Here is a 20786-nt window from a genome sequence, read left to right as displayed (position 1 = left end):
AGGAATTATAAAAATTTTATCAAAATATAATTTGAACACAATATTTAACAAGTAATGTAATATAATATAATAAACAACACGCTGCCCATCACAGCAGATATATAATAAAATACTGTAATATATACGACATAGACGCACATATAACTTGCAATTCAACTGCAAAAATTAATACTCTCGTATTATTATTTTCGAATAAAAAATTATCGTATCAAACGTACATCCGGCAGATAATTTCCGTCTTCACTTTCGCTGGAACAATCTTCTTTTTTATTCAATGACAACGTATTTCTTCCATTCATTTCTCCATTTAGATACTGAAACATAATTTTTAACGTCTGATTGACTACGTGTTCCGTAAATATCGCATTTAATTAATACCAAGATTCAATCAGAATCTGGATGGCATTATTTTTAAATAGAACGTTAAAATCAAATATCAGGTTTGAAATTCAGCCACTGATCGTTTCGTCTGGGTATTATTGGCCCGTAATGACTATGTCAGTATTTCGATTGCGTATTGGCTTTGACCTGTGACTGCCAGGCGGAAGCACGTCTGTACAGAATTAATTTTTCAAATTAGAGGGATCTGGGAATTTCGTATGGGTATAATAGTTGTTCGCACTTAACTTTTCGCATACTAATTTTAGGCCTGAAATGAGTTAGCTAACCAGGTTTAAGGGGGGCACTCCCCTTGTATAGTTTGAAACCTCTAGAATACGATACAGTCAGCGATTTTGGTCAGTTCTTAAAAATGAAATCTCGAGAGCCTTTGACCGTGACGCACCTTTGCTTCGGTTGGAACCCTGCGAGCATCAATAGGCAATATATTGTGGACAGGGGAGTCGTCTATTCAGTAATAGCTGTTAGAAATGCAAAATAAGTATTATGAGTCAGCTGAAGGAGTATTATACGGTGCCGGAATAGGTGACTGGTCCGTAAGTTACAGAATCAAACGTTTTTCCCTTGCCCAAATTTTAAACGTCATTATCTCGAAATTTTTTTCACAATAAGTTGAAAATCGGTGAACACCATGACTCAAAAACTATTTGACTAATCAAGCTCGTATTTGGTACAGGTTTTTATGATACTTGTGTCGAATTGATGAACCTAAAACCGACTAAAAATTATCGAAACAAACATGTTTTTTATGGGTCAAAGTTTGATATTTTTTTCTGAAAAAATCACCTTTTTTATTCTAAGACTAATCAGTCAATTATCATAATTTTTTAAATATTGTTCGTTCATCAAGTGACCACACGTATACAGGGTGGGGCATTTAAGGTGATCAGGGCGATTTTCTCGAAAACGAAGCAAAATCTCAAAAAAAAGTTTCAGAAGAGAGCTGCAGGGTTTTGAAGGGGATGGAACATAGCGGGTTTGAATTTTTATTAAGTGGATGCGCCGAGGAGATACGAAGGTCAGCTTCGGTTTTTAAAATTGGATGGTGTATTTTTTATTTTGAAAATGAAAAGAGTATTCAATTTCGAGTATAAAAGTATAAGTACACCAGTTTCCTAAAATTTATACACAATAGGATATTTCAAAAATAAGAAAAAGATGTCCGTTCTCCACTTTACGCGGAATAAATTTACAATTGTATCAAAGCAAATGTTCGAAATGATGGCCATTGTCTTCAATACATTCGATTCCTTTTTTTCTTTGCTTTTCTTTTTTTCTTTGTTGACTTCTTCCGGGGTATCGTTCTCCGTATAAATTACAAGCTGCACTAGCGTTTCGCCATAAATGTAAATCATATCGATCTTCTCGGCAACCGTATACCGATCCATTTTTCAAAAATAATAATCACTATAATAGGAATTCTAAATTTTACTACCGAGGAAATTTCTACGACATGATGTGAATACTCTCAATAACGATCATTAAATAACATTCGTCTACAACTTTGTGTTTTGACTGATAACTTTTGGTTCGATTTTCGAAGGTTGCATTAAGCATCTAATGCCTGAAAAAATTGTTTACATTACACAAACCTTGTTTCTCCCGTGTAACATAGAAAGTTGAAATCGAACCAAGAGTTTTCAGTCAAAACACAAAGTTGTAGACGAATGTTATTCGTTGTTATATCTTTTTCTTATTTTCGAAATATCCTATTGAGTGTCAATTTTAGGAAACTGGTGTACTTATACTTTTATACTCGAAATTGAATATTCTTTTTATTTTCAAAATTGTATCTCCGTGATTTTTCCCATTTTTAAGCAACAAAAGTCGTTTTTAAAACCAGAGTTATGTAATAAAAAATATCTATGACTCTGAAAAGATATATACATTTCTTACATTTATAACTCATCAAAAAACACATACATTTCTTACCCTAAGAAAAAAAAAAATCATTCGAATCGACTAAGATTTGGCGTTTTATAGGGAGTGCCCCCTTTATTAATGCTTAGAAGTGTCTGATTATGTCCTCGATTGAACAGGCGTAATTGCTACTCACTCTAGAACGAATGTCGACGACAGGGTTAACGTATTCGTGTTCCCCTGGCGCCACAGTCATTGCAGTTGACGGAATCGAGGCTGGTAGCCCGCATCCGAAAGCAGGATTTTGAAAGTGTATGCTGTAAATTATACAAATATTAGATGCCGGTTCTAATCTAATTGTAAGGAACGAAATGCGTTGTAGGAATAAATTCAACTCACCTTAAGTCGCATTTACTGGCTTCATACTTCTTCCTCTGGTAGTAGTAGTAGACTCCTAGTAAAGCCAGGCATATAAAGATCGTTGTCATCACTCCAGCAATGTAACCACCATCGCCTTTTGACTTGTTAGATCCGAATTCAGGCGGGGGCATTTTGACAGTATCGTCGCACTTTTCGCCCGGTAACACGACATTTCCATCTTGACACAAACATCCGATATCTTCATTGTTCCTGACGCACAGATAACTGCATTTGTGCCCCTGGCAATTGTTCTTCACTGTGAATTAAAAAATGATTTACAGCAAACATTCGAAACTTTTATCGCAACTTTGCAATATACCTGATGGTTGACGCGATTGTTGCAGCATCGTGAATTGTTCCTCGGTATGAGATGAGCTGATCTGAATTCTCTTGCAAGTTTCGTTTCCGGCGAACACAGAACAGCTCGTCATTTGTCCGGTGCCTGGGGTCAGCCAGAAAAGCGAATCCTCGAATAAGTTTAAGCCGACAGGATGGTGAACCTTACAGAAGAACGGGCACATGATGCAAATCCTTCGAAATTTGAAACATTGATCGGGAGAAAATTGTATTTGAATGATTACTAACGTTAGCGGAAAACATAATGCGTCGGTCATTTCCATTCAGATCTGAGCTTTCTATCAGTTGAAAGTGTTGATCAGCCCAGTACAAACGAGCCCTTGAGTGGTCAACAGTGAGTCCACTGACGATTCCCAGATTCTTCGAAACTACGGAAGTCGAATCTTTGCCAGTCATCTGCGACCGATATATTTCGCTGACTGGATTGTTGAAGGACCACGAATCTGTTTGGCCCCAAAAGATGAAGCTGTGGGCATGAGAAATTGAAGGATCATCACTTCAGCATGAGAACTAAATATCTGAAGAAGTTGAAGATTTGTTAGCTGATTATCATTCGTCGAATAACAGTGAAAATTAACAAAAAAGAACAGACGTAGTAACAACAAAAACGTCTTCTCGTCCATCTACTAACTTACCCATGTTTCGGATCTGTAACTATGCTGTTTACCGCAGTCGCAGAATTTACGGAGACAACATGCGCGCATTTTTGCTCTCCCAAATGACAGACCTGCAATTTCGATCAATCGAAAGAAATAAAAGTAAGTTGATCGATCAAGAAATGTTGTAATCAACGAAGAGTTACTATTGTGTTCGGCCGAGGTGGCAAACATTGTCAAGTGTGTATTTTATGAGTACCTTAATGGCATGGGGTTTCTCGCTGTCGTAAAAATACACGTTATCAGTGGTCCAATCGACGGAAAGGGTTCGCGGTTTTCCAATGTTGGTCACGTTTCTTGTCTCCATCGTTTCCAGGGACAGTTGAAAAATCGTTCCAGTTATTTCTGGAATAATTTTTATTGACGCTTTTGAACAGTCGCTAGCAAAACTTTACCCTTTTTAACTTTTCAATGAGATATAGTGCGTGTATCTTACCGGTGCTCCAATAAACCGTCCTGTTGGCGATGTTCAAGTCGATACCGTTTTTACCAATGCCAATTCCAGGCTCGCTATAAATTACCTTGATCGAATTAAGGGAGTGAGAAACTCTTCTGATGTCGTCTTTTGTCGCTATTATCAGTTCCATCGGAGATCCTGTGAAACATTCAATTTCCTTAATCGTTCATTGGTCCTTGCTTCTTCCATCCAATTCGACAATCTGTCGTTATAGTGAAAAGTAAAACGGGTTTGCATTCAATTACCGGTTACTTTGCAAGTCCGACCATCGGAACGTAGCACGAATCCAGAGAAGCAGGAGCATGCAAAAGAACCAATTTCGTTGCGGCAAACCTGCGAGCACGTGCCGAGCTTACACTCGTCGATATCTTCGCAAGAATAGCCGTCGTTCTTCAGCTTGTATCCTTTAGCGCAGCTACATATAGGTCCAGCAGGTGTTTTGTTGCAAATTCCGTCACAGCGATTATCCGAAGTGCATGCAGTTTCTGTGTGAATATAAAAACAACAAGTTTTCGTGAACATTTTTCATCTCTTCAAATTGAAAGAAGCCGGTACAACGGTTCGTAAAATTCGATATTGTTGGAAACAATCGTCCTAGATCCCTGTAAGCTCACCACATTTTCCATTCTCGTCGCTCTGATCGTAACAATCGGCGATGCCGTTGCAAACGCTGGAATAGGGGATGCACGCCCCAGTCAGACACTTGTATTCTTCGCAATTAATCGGTTCCGTTGTGGGCGCGAGAATGACGTCGCAGTATTTCTCGTCAGACTTATCACCGCAGTCGTCTGTACGATCGCAAACCCAACTACGAGGAATGCACTTGCCATTCGCGCAGGCAAACTCGTCGTATTCACAATCAGAGCAGAGAAGTTCGTCGTCTTTCATAGGGCAGTCATCCACCTTGTCGCACCTGCGAAAAATCAATTCCAGGACCGGTTCATTAGTCGATTTTTATCACGAACAGTTGGAAAAATTGTTTTCTTTGCGTTCAATAGTCACTCTTTCAGTAACGCAATTCAGTTAGCTGAAAATGAAAAAAGTTTCAGGATTTTGCATGGAATATAAAAAAAAAAAAAAATTACAAAAAAGGGTGCCACTTAGTGACTTCTGTGACTAAAAGGATTAACGTTGGACAATCCGGGATCGTGCTCACCTGGCTTCGAATGGAATGCACTTATTCGTTCCGTGACATTGGTATTCTTCGGCTGTGCAAGCGGCCTCCGACGTTTTTCCGTCCACGGGGCAATTCCGTTCGTCGGATCCGTCACCGCAATCGTTGACCAGGTTGCAGACAAGCACAGTGTCGATGCATCGAGCATTCTGGCAGGTGAACATACTGGGACTACAAGTAGCCGTTTTGCACTGACCGTACTCGTCGGAACCGTCTTCACAGTCGACCTGCGACGAAATTCAAACATGGAAAGTTGAAGCATATAACGAAGCTCGATGCTACGTGAATTGACGATCAAATCGTGTACCTCTCCATCACATTCCCAAAACTTCGGAATGCATCCACCACTTTTGCAAGTGAACATGGTTTCGGGGTCGCAAGTGTGTGATGCGCAATTCTCTTCGTCAGATCCGTCACTGCAGTCGATTTTCCCGTCGCAAATAAAGTACTTCGAGATGCAGAAACCGCGTTGACACTGGAATTCGTCTGCGAAATGGTTGTATGGAGATTGGGAATTGGCAATTAGATCGTTAAGATGGCTACGAATTTATCGTTCTAATAGACCTCGAATACAAAGTTGAACAAGTTGTTGTAATCAAAAGTTCAATATGATTTTGAGTTTCATAGATTGTATTCGATATTTGGATTATCCCACCTTTTCCGCATGTCTTTGCGTCGCAGAATTCCTCATCAGACCGATCCGCGCAATCATAATTCGAGTCACAAAGTTTACTGTTGTGAATGCAGTTTCCATTGTTGCATGCAAAATGATCGGGACCGCAAGTTGCAGGCTTGTGACATTCGACTTCGTCTTCACCTCCTGGACAATCTCTCACTCCGTTGCACCTGAAATCATTTGGAATACCGAATGTCATACTCTTCACCGTTGAAACTCATGTTTTTCAACTGTAAAAAATACTGATTCGAATCAATGAAGAATTACCTTTTGATCTTGTCAATGCAACTTCCATCAGACGCGCATTTCATTTCGTAGACTTTACAGTGATTGCGAGAAATACTACAAGTAATATTATCACGGTTTAACATCATTCCGGACGGGCAGCCACAAGTCTGTAACATAAAGAAAATCGCATGATTATACATCTCTAGACATGAAGAAAACTTCGGATTCCTTTTCACGAAGACATGTTGGAACGAGTTTGCAGAAAATTTTCGTTATTCAATGAGTACTGGATTTAAAGACCGGAAAAATAAATTTCGTTCGAATTCTGTGAGTCATTAGACGCTCAGAAAAGAAAGCTGATGGGTTCCTTTTACGGCAGGTAATTTTCATATTTTACGTACCCGCTGTGAGTTGGAAGCAACAAGACAAACGTGTGTGCATCCGCCGTTTTCCTTAAGACACGGGTGTTGAGTAGACCCGTGATTGCCAGTCATCGCTACCAGGTACATTTTTTCCAAGTTGACAGGAATACCTGCGTTATGAAAAAGTGTTAATTTTTACTTTTTTTTTTATAGATATTGTACCTAATCAGAATATTACTAGCGTCATCTTACCGAGACTGATTTTTTTCTGTCCTTGAATGACGCCCATTTTATCTGCCCAGTACAATCCCTTTGATCCGTAGGAAGTCCAGAATATGTCATTACCCAGGACGGCAATGCTCACTGGAGATATCAATTCTGACCTGAACCGATGTCTGTCCGTACCTTAAATGAGAAATCGGTCATAATGTGCAATGTGAAAATCGTGGAAATATTAGACCTCATGCAAAAAATTGTTCCGCTGTGAGTAAATTACCTTCGTAGGAAGTACTCTCTATTATCCCTGTGCTCTGATCAGCCCAAAAAACTCGTTCTAGGTGTGCATCGTATACAATGGAAACGGACGGTCCGATTAAACCAGTTTCGATCGCATGCGTTGTGCTGCCACGGCCGTTCATCTGCATTTTGTCGATGTGAATGTCGTTGCCCGATTTCAAAACGACGTACATCAGGCTGCAAGATAAATAATTTCAAACCAATACATTATCAAATGATACTGGCGAAATCAGAAAATCTCTAGTTGTATTGATTTACCCGTGTTCGGGAATGACGGCTAGATCCAGGGGAACGGCCTCCAATCGTTCTGAGTTTAGAACCATCCTGTCGCCAGTGTTAGTGTTGTAGACTTCGATGTTCCTGAAGAGACTATCACACCAGTAGAGGTTCCTTCCGAAATAATCAAAGTCCATACCACCAACTACGCCTATCTTAGTGGTAATGAGATTTGAAATTTGACCGGTCTTCGTATCGTACCGAAATATCACATTCTTCAGTTTATCGCTCGCCAGAATTGTACCTGCAAAATTTGAGGCCCAATTGATCGACGGTAAGAGTGTGCAAATGGGACTAGTGGAGAACAGAATTGAGGAAAAGAGGAGGTGAACGGCTAACAATGAGCTGAGAAAAGGTTCTCACTGAAATATTGAAATACGGATCGTTGATGCTCTGCAATGAGATTTTCATTGTATCTCAATTCAACTTACCAGTTTCTGGATCATAAGTCAGGGCATTGATGTCTTGGCGTAAGATATCAGCCTGAAGTTTCGGTCTTCCCAATACTTGATGATGGACTTCTATGAAAAATTGTGCAGCTCCAACCATTATCTTCTTCTCTTTCTCAGTAACTAAAAATTCATCGATGGAATAGATAAAATAGTAAACGTAGTAAATGGAATGAATTAGTAAACGTTTTTCACACACTTGATGATGCGAATTTGGAATATTTCTGTCGACAAATGTTATGAAGAATACTTGAAGAAATTAATTACTACTGTCCAGAATTGATATATTATTCTAAATGAATATGTAGCATAAAAAAAATGTATCGTTGACAAACCTCTGCAGCTGTGTTTATCGGTACCTAATTCCTTGTCAGCTGGGCAACCACAAGAATACGTAGAATTCGGCGCCAACAAACATACGTGTGAACAGAAACCGTGAATGCAAGGATTTGGAATCTGAGAAATAACAGTTTATGTAGTTTCGCGTTGCTTATAAATTCGAGTACCTGATTCGGTCGCGATTGTACAGAGTTATTTGCGTGATGCGTCCTGTGGGGACCCCTGATTATAGGCAAATCGGAGTACGAGTTCATTCCGAGCAAATTCGCTGCTCTTTTGTTAGCACGCGGCTGATGTCACCCAGGTAGAAGTCGGAGCTGTTCAGAGTGGTTGTGTACCCTGATATGCCTATAGTTAGGGGATCGTTATAGAGCGCATCACGGACAAAACCTTTACAATACTTACATCGGGCCTCAGAGTTGAGTGATAAATGTGTATCCCGTAGATGGATTTTTTCTCTTTTGCTACAATAGTGTGGTCCTTTCCTGTAAACTTATTGCAAGATTGAACGCTGTTAGTTTTCCAGTCGCTCCAGTACAATTTGTTCTCGAAAACCGCTACCGAGTAGGGATGCTTCGCCACCGCGTGCAAGACGATCTATGAATTGAGGAAAGAATTGATTTTATCATTACAATCACTACACGCAAGAACGGAAAAAGCTCAGCGAGGTAAATTATTCTACTTACTCTTCGATCACTTCCGTCTAGTTTTACGGATTCGATGGTGCTTAATTTGGCGTCAACCCAATACAATCTGTGATTCGGATAATCGATTGTCAAGCCATTTGGCCAGGCAATATTGTTCGTTATAAATGGCATGACGTTTCTTCCATCCATCTGCGCTTTCGAAATCTGCGCTTTTGCGCCCCAGTCGCTCCAAAACATTAATCTGTGAATTTGAGTAAATTCATTAAATATCTATCATTCTGTATGCAGCAGGGGACCTATAATTATAGGCAATTCAAGGTACAATTTCAATTCGAGTAGCTCGCGGAGTTGCTTGGAGTCAACCTTACGGTGCGCATCTACGAAAACGCGCGTAATTAAAAATTTTTGTCATCCAGTTTCCGAAGACAAAAAATCAGAAAAAAATCTCCGTGAACTTGCATTTTTATTTCGAATCTAAGACCAAAAACTCCATCTTAGAATCTCACCCTTCCGAAGGTAGCAGACCAATTCCTCTCGGTCTGTCCGCGTATTCGCTAACGATGACAGTGCACGTGGACCCGTCGTTGGTACAGACTGCGATGTGTTTCATTTGACCGTCCGTAAAGTACAGGTTGCGAGTCACCCAATCGATCGCTATATCTTCCGGGGCACCCAAACCTGCAATATGCAGCGTTTTTCACTTTACCGATCAACCGATCAACTCGGTAATTCTGGGTCGAATCGAAGAACTATAAACTTTTGGCATTTCACTGGTTTATCATTTCTCATCGTCAGTGTGCCTCTTCAGAGTCCTTGACGCGCCTAGTTGACAACAAGCTTACACGTTTACCTGCAGTTATAATGACTTCTTTTTGCGACCCGTCCTCCTTGCTTCGAACAATCGCTTCGTCACCGAGTTGAAGATCAGACCAGTAAATATAATCCGTGTCTAGGGATACGCCGACGACGTGCTGGAGCTTTCGGGCAACGTAAAACATCACCCTAGAGGTGAGATAAAGTCCGCGGATGTCGGTCTTCGAGGAATAAACCATGAGAGCTTCTCCTCCTGTTGAACAATTAAAAACATTCAGTGAGTTTGCACTTACGTGAGGAGCAGGAATTTGGCAAAGATTGATCTGGAAAGAGGTTCAATAATTATGCTCGGAAACAAAATTTCACCTGTCGCTTTGCAGCTTCGCTTGTCGTTCTGCAATACATATCCCGATTCGCAGCTGCAGTTGTAGGAACCCTCGAGATTCTCGCAACTTTGGTCACAGAATCCGTGAATGCTGCATTCATCGATATCTGGAATAATTTTCATTCGTGAGAGTAGGCAACTCGCATGAGTAACGAAAAACTATCGCGATCATACTCACCCATGCAAATTTTACCCCTGAGCAGTTCATATCCGGGTTTGCAAGAGCAAACGGCACCCTTTGGCGTCTGATGGCACACTTGGTTGCAAGTTCCATTGGCGCATTGTTGATCGGCTGATTGAGAAATCAGTGAATATAATATTATTTCCTCCTTTGAGTTTTCGAAGGCAACAAGATACACGAAATAAAATTGCAATTGATTCCGTAAACTCCAAATCAGTTCTTGCAATTACGTAATTAATTGTGTTCATCACCTTAATCAGATATGATTTACATAATTCACAAGATCGAGTTTGTTATGGATTTATTCTGCATCACAAAACTATTCGGAGCAGGAAATGAGAGAGACCGTGAGTCATTTTACGATAGGTGTCAACGTATGGTGCAGCGATAGCTAAATTGTCACGATGTATAACGTTCGCAAGGGTCTTCCACTTACAATTCAGATACGCAATACGCTTGAAGTGAACTGAGGTAATTATACGATAATTATGAATTACCATAATTACATGAAGTTCTTCAACTCGTGTGTTGAAGTAAAATTATTCGTCTGTAATGTGTAGTTGTCACAGAAGACTGATCATTGACAGGTATGATTATGAATCTTTTGACAGTTTTCGTCTGTGTTTAGAATGAAAGCCTCTTTTCCTCTCACCATTTTTGCATCCGTCGACATCTTCATCGGTACCGTCCGTACAATGCTGCCTACCGTCGCAAACATTGTTCAATCGAACGCAGGCGTTGTTACCGCACAAAAAGTAGCCCTTCTCCGCCGTACACTCTTGGGGTGTCAAATCGTGGGCTATAAATTGGTGTGAGAAAAAAGTTTGAATGACTGCGTAGCTGATTTTTGTAGAGATAACATCTTACTGATGCTTCTGACGTTCCACGGCAATGCTTTCTTCTTCAGCCGCATGATAACGTATATATACAGATGCTATTACTCACCACATTCCGTTTCGTCGCTGTTATCAGAACAATCATTGATACCATCGCATTTCCATTCCTTCATTATGCAGTAACCATTTTTGCACTTGAATCCATCGCATGGTCGCTGAAAGCATGTGATAGTATTAAAATAATTAGCGAATGGAATGACGCGTGATGATACTGTTATCCCGAAAAGTGAACAATATTGCTTTTGTTGATCGAATATCGATGTATCGGAGCAACGCCATATCGAATTTCCTCACATCTTTGGTGCAACCAAGTATCTCATCGCTCGAATCAAGGCAGTCTTGATGTCCATTGCACACGAATTCCTCCGGAATGCAAATATTATCCAAGCATCGAAACTCGTCTGGCTTGCATTTGGCATCCGGCTTAAACTGTAGAGATACGATTAGAAAACGCATTATTCAATTGAAAGTAAAGCAAATATCGTTTTGTGCGATTACATCCATGTATTGTACAAGAATAGGAGAGATTCACTTGAACGTTAATATCACATTGGATAAAAAGTTTGTACAAATTTTCCAATTGTGCATTCAATGTATTGTCTGAATCATTGAACGACTTATAGAATGAGAATCTTATTTTATTCGGGAAGGCTGGATCCCATCCTGAAATATTTTCTAGCCCAACTTGTGTGATACGCACCACGAATCCAGTGCAGTTTTTTTCATCCGAGAAATCTCCACAATCATCTTCACCGTCGCATACGAAAAAATGGCTTACGCATAAACCATTTTCGCATCTCAGCCAATCGGGTGCCTCGCATTTTGTTTCTGTAAATGATTGATTCGACTGAAACCGTATTTTTCGCGAATGAAACTATTTTTATACTTTGCGTATAAATTTTTTTCACGTTCACCGTTACACCTAAGCAAATTCCTTTTTCGAGAATGAGTAGTCGAATATCATTAGAGATTGAAAAAATTTGAATCCTGCGTGATGCACGCGAGTTCTAATGAAACGAGTGCTTGTAAAACTTGGTCAAGTGAACTTTTGAACTCCGTAACAACCATGGCGGCAATGTTGCAAGTGTTAATACAAAGATCAAAGTCTCTTCTTAGTATTTGTATATATATATACGTGTTTTAGTCTTATAGACAAAACATGGTGGGTAAAAATTTCTAAGTGAAGTAACACAGCTAGTTAATTTCATTTTCAAAGGAACATCGTACGAAATACTGTATTCCGTTTCTCTACTGAATAGGTGCTGATTTTCAAAAAATATATGCTCATTGCTCATACTCAAATATATACAGCATGATATACCGACAAATGAAGTTTGAAATGTAGAAAAAATATCACTTTCTGACGTTATCCGTAAACAGAGGACGTTGGCAGAACGATAATATTTAACGAGACATATTAAGTATGTATATAAACATGCACAATACATGCAGAAAATTATATGATGTGTACAGTATGATAAATAAATGTATGTAGTCAATAAGCTAAATTATGCTATTTATTGGTCTCCCGTTATATTTCTGCTTTATTGGAACATTTCGAATTATTTTATGTAAAATTGTAAGTATGTGTAGTTTTTCATAAAGAATTCTTAATTTTTTTCTCAAATTGTAGTATCTTGCAGATTTCTTTCTGCATCAATAGAAAAAGTCATGAATATCTACAAGTATTGTTGAATAATTCACGATGCATACTTACAATTTTTCGCACAAAATTGTAGGAAATGTTCGAATTTCTCTAAAAATTTGTAGAAAATCGTTGAACTCATTTTCACGAGGGGAGCAAGCGATTGGATATCACGATATTAACTTTGTGTCAATATTATTCGATGTTAATATGTGTTTGTGTTTGAATTATTGTGTTAATTAATGAATATCTTCAAATAAATGACGAAGTAATAATAATCCACCCCACTATAAATGTATTATATATTGTTATACATAATAGAAATTTTTGCCTTTTGCATCATTTTAGAGAGCAAAATAATATTCACGATAAAAAAATCAAATTCTTGACTTGATTTTATCGTCACAATTGATTTTCTTATTTTAATGTAGGAATGTAGCAGTTGAAGATATAAAAACAGACTTACCGCTAATCCGACTGCCATTCGTTAAGTGACAAATCACAAGAGCAAGAACGATGTATCGCATCTGTAGATAGTACAACATGATTGTAGCATAAATCGTTTCACTCGGAGAAAGAGGTGAACGTAAAGGAGGAAGGGAATTGGTAGAACGTATAAGCTTGAGCCGTCATTTCAGTACAACGGTCAAGAGTGGAGGGCATTTGACAATGAAACAGTGGCTCGAGTTGCGATTATCGCGAACGAGCAAGTATATAAACGCACCACGTTGAGACAGGAAATATTTCCTGTTAAACGATTAATCGGTCAGAGTGTTAGGCTGTCAACCGAGACTCAAAACCTTATACGCGCCGTAGTGTCGAGCAGTGTTACTCCCGATTTTGATTTGAAACTATAGAACAGAAATTAGCAGATAATCTGCTTGTAGCTTTTGCTAACAGCGATGCGAAATCGTGAGAAAGTACGTCTCCAATAACACTGTGCAACATTAAGAAAATCACCAATATCTCGAATAGTTATTCGCATTAGTCACAACTAGTAAACAAAGGAAAGCAAATTTATATCGAGGTATCACGTCTCAAAACCACTGGTACAAGGTCAATGTTACAACAGGTGAAATCACGCGTTTTGCTCCATTTTTCCCATCTAATAGTCATCATAGATGAAGCACACAAGAGCTTTCGTGTGTGAAAAAATGAATAAGGTTACTGCGCCAACCAACATTATTGTAAAAACAGTCTTGCTGTTCACTTACATCAAGGAACACGTACCACTTATAAAGCATTTTTTCCATCATTTAATTTCTGCCTGTTTTGGTCACTTCTCTATCGCTCAACGAACCCGTTTTAATTCGGTAACGCCGAGTTCGTTAGAGTGAAAAAAAAGAAGAAAAATCAAGTTTTGTGCGGCTAATTTACATAATTTTGAACAAATCAATACATGCTTTTCATTATGAAATCTGACGTGATGTGACCATTTTATTTATAAACATCAATTGACTCTAAATCGGAGAATCATAATGACGTGCTGTAAACCAAGTGAAAAAAAAGTTTTGAATTTGTTGCGTAGTGTCATCGAGTGCATAATCTCCCCCATCGTCACGAGCATGTGTATACGAATATTTCAACGATCATTTATCGACTTATTATTGAAACCAGAGCGTCTTTGCAAAAAGAAAACATTTTCTCACAATTATTAATTCTTATATATGGCCGAGGGCTGCTTAACTTGGGTCAAAGAGGACCCTCGTTTAACCTCGAGTGAAAACAGTTACAGGCAGATAAACGATCGTTATAAAATGAGTTTTATCGAGCGTGCAGCTGAACTTGCACTTTCTAATGGACCATGTATGTAATACGTAAATTCGGAGTTTGGCAACCAGTTTTGAGTACGAAGTAATGAACTTTCAAATTAGTACTTAGGTTCGACCTGCAGTCATTGCTCATCAATTGCCGTATCGATAGCATGAAATGTTTAGAACTTTGAACTCGAGGATTCCATTTATTTCGGATGACGTATTTCTTCACGGATAGGAAGATTGTTTAAATTTAATAAGGGTCTACTTACCGCCTGAAAGTACTTAGTACACGGCGATGAAGTGAGGAGGAGAAATACCGGACAAACAAATCAGGAACTATTGAAATATTTACTGGTTAGCGGCGTGCACGGTACTGTCCGATTCATAACTCGTCGACTCGAAGAAGGGAGCGAAGAAGCGGAGAAAAGGGGGGCAGAACCAAACTTATGAAAACATTAGCGGTCGCTTCGAACAAATCGAAACTTTGTGCCTGCCAACTATGTATCAGGTTATATATCTACTCAACCAAATCACGTAAGTAAACACCTTTGTCATCGTTTCTTTGTACATAACGTTTCGAACAAGATAAGTAGGATGAAAATAATACATGTCAACTCAAATTCGAGCTTATCTATCTGCGACGGATCAAATGAAGCGATGGTTGATTCTCCATGCTCGTCGATATTGTAAAGACAAGACGAAATAATAATATGTACAATTATTGTAAGAAGCAATTTTCTTTTCATTAATCTTTGCTGCTTGTGTCTTTTATTGTTATTGGCTTTGTTAGGGTGAAGGATAAACGCAGTGAACGATCCAGAGAATTTCAGTACCCCTACTGGTCGGTGATAAAATTGTTTTACGACAATGTGCTAATGAAACAGATTCGAAAGAATCCGAGGTGTTATTTTCGGTGAGCCTCGTCTGACTGTTTGAGAGTATAACCTCCAGAATTCATAATTCAAGACGGGTACGAAATGATCCTTCAGATTGTCTGGGATTTCGGAAATGGCATAAGTCAGAAATTTTGGAAAATCTGTGTTCACTTTGGAAACTCCGATACTTACGGAGAAGCGAAAACAGCCGTGACCAAAATTTTCAAAAACTCGCCAATTTCCGGTGAGCCCGAGATTTTTGAGGAACCCGGGATTTTCAGTTAACTCGAGATGTTCGGGTACCTAAAATTTTCATTTTTCCTGCACACCCCTAAAATAAACTAACATAATATTAACAACCTATTATTAATCTGAACGTGTGATTTATTATGTTCCAGACGATCAATACGGTTCGGACAAATTACACATCGAAGTCAATAAAAGTTTGAGTTTCATAATTCGTACGGTAAAATAAATCCACCGTTACCCCGGTTGCCCCATCGTGGTTACACCCTTGTCTTTGACAAAACTCTGCAGTTGTGTTTATCGGTTCCTAATTCCTTGTCAGCTGGAAAACCACAGGAATACGCAGAATTCGGCGCCAACAAACATATGTGTGAACAGAATCCGTGGATGCAGGGATTTGGAATCTGGAAATAACAGTTTACATAGTTTCGCGTTCCTTGTAAATTTGATCATACCGAGGGTACAATACTTACATCGGGTCTCAGAGTTGAGCGATCAAATGTGTATCCCGTAGATGGATTCATTTTCTATTGCAACAATAGCTTGTTCATTTCCCGTGAATTTGTTGCAAGATTGAACGCTCTTAGTTCTTCAGTCGCTCTAGTGACATTTTTTCTCGAAAACCGCTACCGAGTAGGGCTATTTCGTCATTGCGCGCAAGATGACTTATAGATCTTTGATCGCAAGATCCGTGAATGCTGCACTGGAATGATTTTTGTTCGTGAGAGTAGGCAACTCGCATGAGTGACGAAAAACTATCGTCTTAACTAACTATCTTTTAATTTAGGTCTTCAATAATGGAATGCGTTGCAAGCAAATGTATACAAATATTTTAACAATAACTTTTTTCGAATTATTATTGAATTCTCAGCATCTTTGCAAAAAGAAAACGTTGTCTTACAATTATTCCTCTTCCTATATGGCCGAGGGCTGGGGTCAAAGGTGGTCCTCGATTACCGTGGAGTGAAATCAGTTGTAAGGCAGATTACCGTTCATTTAAAACGAGTTTTATCGACCGTGCAGCTGAACTTGCACTTTCTATTGGACCATCTATGTAATATACGTGAATTGGAAGCTTGATAACCAATTTTGAGTATGAAGTAGTGAACTTTCAAATTAGTACTTAGGTTCGACCTGCAGTCATTGCTCATCAATTACTGTATCGATAGCATGAAATGTTTAGAACTTTGAACTCGGGGATCCCATTTATTTCGGATGACACATTTCTTTACATATTGGAAAATTGTTTAAATGGTTGGAAAAGGGGAAAGCTACCAAACCCATGAAAACATTAACGGTCGCGTCGAACAATTCGCAACTATTTGCCTCTTAAATATGTGTTAGGTCAGATTTCTACTCAACCAAATCACGTAAGTATACAATTTTCTCATCATCTATGTCCATAACGCTTCAAATAACATGAGTAAGATGGAAATAATACATGCCATGGTAGAATCGGTCGAATCGACAATTCGCATAATTATCTGCGATGGTGCTTTTAAATGCTCGGCGACATTGTAAAAATGAAACGAAATAAAAATATGTACAATTTTGTCGAAATGTAATTATTTTTTTATTGTCCTTTGCTGCTTTTGACTTTTATTCTTATTGCGTTTGTTAGGGTAAAGGACAAAGACAGTGAATATTTATAACAAGTTTATTACCAACTCATGTAGTCGAATTCAATTTGATGCAATCGTAGTTTACTGTACTGCAACATTCAAGTTGGACTATTTACAGTTTTTGAAACACGACTTGAAGTTGGTACAAGTTTCAAGTGAAAGTTCGTAAGATTTGAATGTTGAGTTTATTGCTCACTGATCGGTCAATGACTTTTGGCAAAATGAACAGTTGAACGATGTCGTAGATAGCTAAATTTCCGTGATACGCGGAATATTCACAAGGATTTTCCACGTGTAAAATTAGATGTACCTTATAATAATATCAAGTTATTTAGCTCATACATGAAGATAAAATTATTTACCTGCCTGCGGCAGCTCGGTTACCGTAGAAAAATGATCGCATGCTCACTTGTTTTCGAATCTCTTGACGACTTCCGTTTGATCACATTAATACAAACTTCTTCCCTTCGCTGAATCAATAAAAAAAATGTAATTCAATCAAGCCTTACAGTCACGAGTGGTGAAACGAATATTAAGTAAATATGACAAATTCGTATTTACTTGAACTAGATAAAAAATAGTTGAATTAAATAAATGTATAATCAATTTAGCAATTGACAAATTCAGGTTTAATAATTATTCAGTTCCCATGAGTGCATTTTTTAGTTGATCTAACAAATCTTTTCTGGGTCAAAATATAAATCTTGGTTGACGGAACTGAATATTGAAATTGAACCAATTACTTGTTTCAGTTAATCCAACCGCGGCTTGTACTCCAGGCGACAGTGTATATTTTTGTAGCAACAAATGTGGTTGAACGGTCTCTATTCGGTTGAATGCATTAGGTAAAAAATAAATAAACAAGTAATTTGATAATTTGTTTTGGACATTTTTTACGCACATGCTATAAATTAAAATATAATAAACTAATATAATATAAATAACTTAGGATTAACCTCATTATGCGAGTAATTATGATCTAGACGGATAATACGGTTCAGACAAATTACCTAATAAAGTCAATAAAAGTGCATGATACGCTCGAGTTTCACAATTCGTACGGTAATATAAATTTTTACTCAATGTGCGAGTACAATTTATGCACTGTTTACCACTTGATATTAATATTGAAATTAATACTTCAAATAAAAATATATCTGTCTCCTTGAAAATATGTCCAACATCATTATAGTATGATAGGGAAATTGAATGGATTTTTTTATTTCTTATTTTACTAGTTTGAAGTAAAAATAATTTAGTACAGTTTTGTTTTCTATTCGAAACAAAATCAAAGTAGCAGATACAACAGGTTGAAAAAAAAATACCGTGTATAGTGATTCACACCACAGTATATCCATAATATATTATTAAACAGAGTAAAATTATGCATCTGCAATCGTCGTTAACCACATAGATTGTTGATGTGCAGAAGAAAATGGCTGAATGAAAACTTTATCGAAATTTCATAAATGTGCTGTAAAGCTGTCTAAATTATTACACGAGTTCTAAAACAGAGATTTTAGTTTATTGGGCAGGTTATCTTATACTAAAATACTTCAGGTCTGATTTATGTAATACGCACTTCAAACCTGGTGCAGTTTTTTCATCCCGATAATTTCTACACTCATCTCCGATGTGATATTGTCAATGGGAACTGCAATTTAAACGAAACATCGTACCCGACAAAGTTGACTTTTTAAAGAATGAATAGCCAAATATCTGGAAAAGTATAAATAAGAATAATTTTGAATTTTACAAATGAGTTCCCACCGTATAAATACATGAAAAAGTAGGATGAGTGAATTCTTGTAGATTAAACAATACGGCAAAAATGTTTCACGTGTTGAGATGAAAAAATCAGTCTCTTTTCTGTTAAGCGTGTCGTTCTGATTTTCTTCTCAGTGTGAATGAAATGTGGTTAAAAATATGCAAATATCTGTGCTTGATGCTGTCAATACCAATTTGTTTATCTGCTACATGTATACCTGTTGATTTTTGAAAAATATGAATGGGGCTTTCACGCAAACTCAGTAAACGGTTGACCACGACATTTTTTAATTTCATCAAGGATTTTTCCCATGTTGGTACGACCTCTAGAAAATCTGCCAAAAAAAAATCAAAATTCTGTTTACTCGTCTCTGCCCTATGAATTTTTTAACTTATCTCATAAACACCCTAATGAATTTTTATGAACCAAGAAAATATTTTTACGCAAGATTCATAGTTAAAAGACGTTTCATTATTTTTTTTTGAATCATTTTTCTTGAGAATATAACACCTCAAATTTTTCTAATACTCCTTAGCCGATATTTACTTGTCAGAGAAAAAAAATTGAATCAAACAACCATTCTATTGATCTTAGTAAATTTATAAGATTTAGATCTTATTTGAATCAAATCAATCATTAATCGAATCAAACAACTCAAGAAAATCAAGTAAATATAGATGCTTGTGTAAAATCAATTTTCTCTTCGGTGTAATCCAACTGCTATGGATGAAGTGCAAAATTGCAAGAGCAATAATCATGTTCCAGATATCTGTGACATAACATATGAAATGATTAAAAAATCAACTGCTTGACTCCACAAAAGAGCTAAGGATAAACGGGACAAGGAATTGGGAGAATAAGCAGCGTTAAGCAATGTAACTTTCAAAAAAGTAGTACTGACCCTGCTCACGTAGCTTTTGCTAAGAGTGGCGCGAAATCGTGAAAAAGCACTCTGATCATTGAAATCACGATTTCGGATGCGATTATCTGAAATAAGCTTCATTAAATTTTCGTTTAATGGAAAAAATTTAAACGTGCAACTAAACTTGCACTATCTATTCAGACATGTATGGATCGATTTGAAGCTTGGGTAACTGCAGTATTGAGTATCATATAGTTCATTCATAAAGTTGCACGCAGTTTCTACGAGGTACGATTCTTAAATCTGCTCAATAATTGTACGGTATTGAATGTGGAACTGCCAAACGTGGGAATTTCATTAATTTCTGACAACGTATTCGGCACTTCCATATAAATAGAAACATTGTTTAAATTTGATAGACGTCTACTTACCCATCAAATGTATGTATTCAGGATACGTTCCGAAATTAGCTTGCAGCGCTAAAAACTCCCTAGGACAGAGGCAGAGCTACCCGTGAACTCAGCAGCGCAAAAGAGATAAAGGATTGTCGATAGCACTGTGGGGTAATATCGGAACGCACCCTCAGTGCACAACGATAAAGTAAGGAAGAGAAAAAGTGGACAAACACATCAGGAACGATTGAAATATTGATAGCGGCGGAGAAGCCGGTAGAGGGGGAGCAGAAAAAGCAAATTTATGAAAAGGTCAAAGTTCACGTTGCACATTTCGAGGGTTAGGTTGGGCATCGAAAGGGCGCGCACAGTGGCTGGAATGCCAAATTCGTGGACAAGTTGCAATAAATATTCAGGTTTTTCTCAGGATGCAATGAAAGTCAGTACTCCTGAATTATATTCATCTTACGATTAATGCGATTTGTATGAAAATGGGTACACGAGGATTTTGAAGATTGCTAGTTTCGA

At 37.9% G+C, this 20786-nt stretch overlaps 1 protein-coding gene across 2 annotated transcripts; it reads right to left on the bottom strand.

Annotated features, from left to right (window-relative positions):
- Nucleotides 1–25: 25 nt before the first annotated feature.
- Nucleotides 26–14892, bottom strand: LOC124175512 (vitellogenin receptor). Of its 2 annotated transcripts, none has more exons than XM_046555844.1 (32): nt 14763–14892; nt 13203–13263; nt 11792–11919; nt 11386–11520; nt 11141–11246; nt 10848–10994; nt 10193–10306; nt 9996–10121; nt 9667–9882; nt 9323–9494; nt 8856–9057; nt 8575–8766; nt 8166–8286; nt 7813–7953; nt 7364–7625; nt 7086–7282; nt 6842–6994; nt 6629–6759; nt 6267–6394; nt 5979–6169; nt 5631–5809; nt 5306–5550; nt 4764–5062; nt 4395–4634; nt 4129–4287; nt 3892–4037; nt 3672–3763; nt 3265–3502; nt 2999–3179; nt 2659–2935; nt 2456–2576; nt 26–314 (listed from the first exon to the last, which is right to left on the bottom strand). In XM_046555844.1, the coding sequence occupies exons 2-32, from the start codon at nt 13261–13263 to the stop codon at nt 201–203; spliced, it is 5214 nt and encodes a 1737-aa protein (XP_046411800.1). In that variant the 5' UTR covers nt 14763–14892; the 3' UTR covers nt 26–200. The 2 variants fall into 2 exon arrangements, with proteins under 2 accessions (XP_046411800.1, XP_046411799.1); XM_046555843.1 differs by lacking the exon at nt 26–314 and adding an exon at nt 1417–1667.
- Between the last annotated feature and the right edge of the window lie 5894 nt (nt 14893–20786).

Source organism: Neodiprion fabricii, chromosome 2, assembly GCF_021155785.1.
Source record: "Neodiprion fabricii isolate iyNeoFabr1 chromosome 2, iyNeoFabr1.1, whole genome shotgun sequence".
In the NCBI taxonomy this organism is placed as follows: domain Eukaryota; kingdom Metazoa; phylum Arthropoda; class Insecta; order Hymenoptera; family Diprionidae; genus Neodiprion; species Neodiprion fabricii.
This window is presented reverse-complemented; position numbering and strand designations above follow the sequence as displayed.